The sequence below is a fragment of the Barbus barbus genome (genome assembly GCF_936440315.1).
Source record: "Barbus barbus genome assembly, chromosome: 15".
In the NCBI taxonomy this organism is placed as follows: Eukaryota; Metazoa; Chordata; class Actinopteri; order Cypriniformes; family Cyprinidae; genus Barbus; species Barbus barbus.
The window spans coordinates 231,501-237,500 of NC_136743.1; the positions used below are offsets into that span (position 1 = coordinate 231,501).

The following is a 6,000-nucleotide window of genomic DNA, read 5'->3' on the forward strand; positions in this document are numbered from 1 at the left end:
TCCTGTGCTCTGAGTGCCGTATCTATGACTACGGCCGGCCTATGTGTGTGTGTGTGTGTGTGTGTGTGCGTGCATGCATGTGTGTGTGTATATTGTGCTGCAGAATCTGATCTTCTCGTGTTCATGGTCGAGTGTTTAGTGGCCTGTTGGAATCAGGCTGGTGTTTTTGGTGACAGATGATCCTGCATTCACTGCCTCTGTAAGCTTTTATTGATATCATGACATCTAACAATTTAATGTTTCTATGCTTCATCATCAATGCACCATCAATGTGATTTAGGTTAAAAACACATAAATACTCACATCAAACTGTTTAATGGACAAAGCAAATAGTGATCATGTAATTAAAACAGTTACTCACACTTGTGTTGTGACATTACTGTCAGAGCCAATATAGTCGACAGCATCGTCTATTAGTTTGAATCTTTCTGAAAAATCCCACATTGAATTGTGCCTTGTTTGTAAACGAATCCGCAGTAAAATGAAGTGAACAAAGGACCAAGTTCTTACTGACATGGTCTGGATCTTCATTAAAAATAAAGTTCATTCACTCTTTCCTAAAGTTTGGATCAGAAGGAAGGCAACGCAAACCTGTTTTTTCACAGCTTGGCACTAAACAGCGTCTTGTTGTCTTCAGAGCATCTTTATCGTTTGGTTTCTGCATAGACCTGCGTTCGCCTCGCTCATAAACACTACATGCATGAATCGGTGGGCGGGGCTAAACAGGCAGTGATGTAGAATTGGTGGGCGTGGCTAAACAGGCAATGATGTAGAATCGGTGGGCGTGGCTAAACAGGCAGTGATGTAGATTCGGTGGGCGTGGCTAAACAGACAGTGATATGGAATGTGTGGGCGGGGCTAAACAGGCAGTGATGTAGAAGCAGGCGTTGATCTTCTTCTGTGGAGGCGGTGCTTATTGCTTGGCAGAATTACATCATAGAGTGGCACATTCCACAAGCTGTCGTTTTGGCAGAATGCCTTCCATATAAGCTGTTTTTAGACTAACGACAAAGATTTGAGTCCTGAAACTAACAGGATGTTTTTATAGGACAATGACCTCTTATATGTTGTTGTGTTTGATATACCGAATAAAAGGATAAAACCTCTGATTCCTATCTGTCATATTCATAAATGGATTACTATCTATATATACATAATCACCTTTCAGCTCAGTTGATATTGGCAGAAGTCTTCCGTCCTTTTCCTCCGGTGTCCGTCCTGGCTCAGTCAAATTCGGGCCTCTTGGGACTCGTAATAAGGAGTTAATTTAGGTTCTGATAACTAGTTATTATCTATTAATCACTCAGAGACTTGTTTAAGAGAGTTAACGAATCACCAGTACAATGGTTTCATTTTTTTATTAAAAACAATAACTCATAAGCAAATAACAAAAATCACTTTCCCCTCTTCTCCCCCTGCCGGTGTTTGCCTCCTGGTGGAAGTTCAAAAGAAAAAATTATAACACCTTCAAACAGCAAGCATGCATATTGCTATTTTAAACTATAAGGAAAGCGGCAACACCTCAGAATACATATGTGAATCTTGTATACACTTGTCTAAACCACTATATCACACCTCTAGCAGGTGCGAGTATGTCACGAACTCAGCCTCTGTGGCTCCCTCCGATCACCACCAGAGGGAACCTCACCTGAGTATTAACTCTGTCATTCGGACTTCATTTCCCATCACACCCCGTACCTGAGACTGATTACCTGCACAGGTGTTCCCCATTGACTGGTCTATTTAGGCCCCGTCCACACGAAGACGGGTTTCTCTGTATACGCATAATTTTTTTACCGTATAGGCGTTTCGTCCACACGAATCCGGCGTTTTCGAAGAGTGAAACCGATCATTTTTGAAACCGGGTCCCAGGGTGGATAAATTTGAAAACGCCGGTTTCATGTTTTCGTGTGGACGGCGAATCCGTATATTTTCTGAAACGATGACGTCATCAGCCCACGTCTCGTTGACAACAACAACAACAATGTCAGACTACGTGCCTGTGTTCGTGCTGCAGAACCTACTGAACTCATTAGTTTTATTAAAGCAAAATCTTCTGCTTTGTGTGTAAGTTTGTATTCAGCGTGCAAGGTTTACGCACATGGTCCAAGTCTTCTTCTCTGTTTTTTGTGTATCTCTGTGGCAGAATTACAGCGCCACATATTGGTCTGGCATGTGTACTACATCGTTTTCAGTCGGTTTCAGTGATTCCGTGTGGACGCAGATATTTCCTGAGACGACTCCGTGTTTACGGAATTTGAGGCAAAAAAAAAGATCGGATACGGAGAAACCCGTCTTCGTGTGGACGTAGCCTTAATCTGCTCCACCCTTGCTCTCTTTGCGAAGTCTTGTTCTTGCCATGCAGACATTTCTGAGTGTTTATCCCGTATTTCATTTCCTGTTGCCGACCTGGACTGTTTACCCGTTTATGATAGAACTCTGCCTGCCTAATCTGACTCTGCCTGCCTTGCTGATCTGTTCTGTTATCTGTCTGCCGCCTGCCCAGACCTCTAGCCCGAGCTCTGTTTATGATTCTGCCCTGCCTACGTGGTACCTGACGCCTGTGATTGACTTAAGCTTGTATGACCATTCTTGTGTGATAATAAAGCTGCACATGGATCTTAAAGACACTGCCTCCACGTTATAGAGTAACACTTAAGTTTTGGTCTCATCTAGAAAGTCCATGTTGCAACCACCGTTGCAAAATGCATCTCCTAATTTCGACCACCCTCCTATGAAGCAAGCAAAATAACCACATAATTATAACCACAAAGCAATCAATATTCGTGCTCTTAAATACACAGCACATACTTCCTTGGTATAGCATCTAGCATTTATAGGTCTATGATGGGAGTTTGAAGGTCTATTGTCTCTAATTTGTTACCATTTGCAATTCAGATGAAAAATCATACAACTTAAGTATTTCCCTCATTAACTTCATTATTAATTTATTTACTAATTCTTGTTTCCTCATTAACTTCAGGATGGTTCTCATTCTGAAGATCTTTTGGTCCTCCAGTTCTCTTTTAGGTCCGCCTCTTTCGTTCGTTCTTCCTCTGTTTCTTAACCTCTGAGCTCTGTGAAGGCTGTGAATGATGATTAATTGATGATTGTGACGTCAGTGAGGTGCTTGTGTTTCTGTTGCAGTGGCACCGAGGTTCACTAAGATTCCCACGGATCAGATCGGCGTGTCCGGCGGAGTCGTGTCGTTCGTGTGTCAGGCCGCAGGCGACCCGAAGCCTCAGGTGTTCTGGAACAAAAAGGGAAAGAAAGTGAATTCACAGAGGATCGAGGTGAGAAACACACAGCAACAGAGAATCAGATCACTCTGTGACGAGACTCTGAATCAGCCAGTCGTGACAAGCATGAATGAATGAATTAATTAATTAAAAAAATATATATATACACACACACACACACAGACAGTGGTGGCCAAAATTATTAGAACACTATTAGAACAAACTGAGACTAAATCCAGAAGAACTGTGTCTCCAAGACGCTTCAAGAAACCTCCTGCAAAGCTACAGTTCTGTTACATTTATTCATTTAGCTGACGCTTTTATCCAAAGCGACTTACAACTGTTAAAAGCTTTAGGCACTTGTGTAAAAATGCTGTTAAAAATGTCATAAATAGCTTTTCTTTATCAATTAACTTATATTAATTAAATGAAATCAACATTTGTTGTGAGCATGCTTTGTGTTTAAAGCAGCTTTCGTCCTCGGTGCTCTTGAGCAGAGTTTCTCAGGAGCTTTCAGGAGGTTTCTAGAAGCGTCTTGGAGACACAGTTCTTCTGGATTTAGTCTCAGTTTGTTCTGTTTCTTCATGAAATGTAAACGGATATTTTCTACTGACACACTACAGCAAAAGATAGAAATGACTGACTTAAAGCCATTGTTAATAGCTGATAATACTAGTCTTCTAATCATTTTGGCCACTGCTGTGTGTGTATATATATATATATATATACGCACACACACACGTTTTCCAGAATATCAGTCACATCTGAATATTACTCAATTGCATTGAGAGAAAAAAACCCGTGTCACATCAGTGTAAATTGCATTTTATTATTATTCTGTAAAATACCAGTAAATGAAACATTTACAGTAGAAGCATTATAAACTGATATCCTCTCACTCTACAGCAAACCCTTTAAATGGAACTGTACTCAGAACAGAATGAAAGATTTAAACATGAAAGAAACATAAATTATAGTGGCATTCATTGTAAACAGCATTTATTATAAACGCCAAGCCTAAACGATTTTATTTAAAGTGCTTTATAAATAAACTTGCCTCTCGCTCCTCAGCACCAGTACAAATGTGTGGGATTTGACCATGTTTTACGTGCTTGACATTAATTGCATTATATTAAACTCACTTTGGAATAGAAGTCAAAGAATGTTTCAGATGATAAAAATGTGACTTATTCTGGAAAATCCAGTAAATTCTGTGAAGCAGTCAATAGTCCCCATGCAGAAAACAAATTATTAAACATTCTAAATAATATTTGAATTGATATCTAAAAATGCAAAAAAATAAAAAAATCTGTGAGGGGCAGGTCTAGGGTCTGGAAGTAGAAAATATCATCATCTCAGTAGAAAAAAAAAACCAATAGGAGTCAGTGGAGCGTGTGTGTGTGTGCGTGTGTGTGTGTGTGCGTGCGTGCGTGCGTGTGTGCGTGCGTGCGTGCGTGCGTGCGTGTGTGTGTGTGTGTGTGTGTGTGTGTGTGTGTGCACCTGCGTCCTCACAGCTGGTGATGGAGAGTCTTTATTCTGCACTTTTGTGACCAAACAGGAGGGGATTTGAGCTAATCTGTTCTCATGAATATGTAAATGAGATGCTAATGAGCAGAGCAAAAGCTTTACTCCTGTACAGTCACTTAAGCAGTAGAAGAAAGGCCGTGATTCTGCGGGGAATGGAGCCCTCTGTCAGCGGCGGAAACCAATCCTGCTTCGCCTGAAGTCAGTGTCAATCACGTGTGAAATAAGCTGAAGGAAGCATAAATGAGTTTAGTTCAGCCGCTGAACTCTACCTGAATGTTGAACATGTATTCAGAGCTCATACTGGCTGCTGATGTCACTTCCTGTGTGTGTGTTTACTGTAGCGTGTGTGTTTCATTCCTCACTGGATGAGTGTGTTTAGTGTGTGTTCTGTGATTCAAATGAACCTATTAGACTGTAAATACTGCAGAATTACCTTTAGAAACTCTTAAAGGTCTCCATATTTATTCGGTCGGATAAAAGTCATTTATTTACATGTGTTGGTCATAAATGAGTTATTTCACCTGCTGCAAGACTCTGAATCCTCTTTTCTGATCTGATAACCGTGATCTAGTTCAAGTTTATTTGTATAGCGCTTTTTATGATACAAATCGTTGCAAAGCAGCTCTACAGGAAATTAAGTTTCCACAATATATTTATATATTGCAGAACCTTAATATATTTAACTTATGGCAAAATGTGATCTGCTGTGATTGGTGGATGTCTGCTCATTCCGCTCTCTCATTGGTCCAGACCATAGAATTTGATGAAGGGGCGGGAGCAGTGCTGCGCATCCAGCCACTCAGAGCGCCGCGGGACGAGAACGTTTACGAATGTGTTGCCAAAAACACAGAAGGTGAAATCGCTGTGACCTCCAAACTGTCCATCATCAGAGGTGAGATATACGCTCATCATAATCGTTATAAACTCACACCACTCATAATTTCCTCCAAATGTACTGTATATTGCAGTCACGCAGCAGAAAATGTTCTTCTTTGTGTGTTTTGTTTTCCAGTACAAACATCTAAACATTCTTAAATCAAGATATTGGAGATGCAAAACGACTTAAAATATTAAGTACTGTTTTCTGAAAGATGTATTAAGATGAAGCGAGTTTATGCTTAAAACAAGAACAAATATCTGCCAGTGCAGTCAGAATAATCTTGTTTTTATTTTAAATTAAATTTTACACTTATTATTATTATTTTTTCTTTGTGTGTGTGTGTGAAAACAACAC

The 6,000-nt window shown here is 40.2% G+C and overlaps 1 protein-coding gene across 1 annotated transcript in view; it reads left to right on the forward strand.

Annotated features, from left to right (window-relative positions):
* ptprsb (protein tyrosine phosphatase receptor type Sb) overlaps window positions 1-6,000 on the forward strand; it is a 116,625-nt gene that overhangs the window by 19,463 nt on the left and 91,162 nt on the right. The window contains exons 4-5 of the mRNA XM_079434799.1: window positions 3,148-3,293; window positions 5,517-5,658. Of these exons, the coding sequence (XP_079290925.1) occupies window positions 3,148-3,293; window positions 5,517-5,658 (288 nt within the window). The remainder of the gene's footprint in view (window positions 1-3,147; window positions 3,294-5,516; window positions 5,659-6,000) is intronic.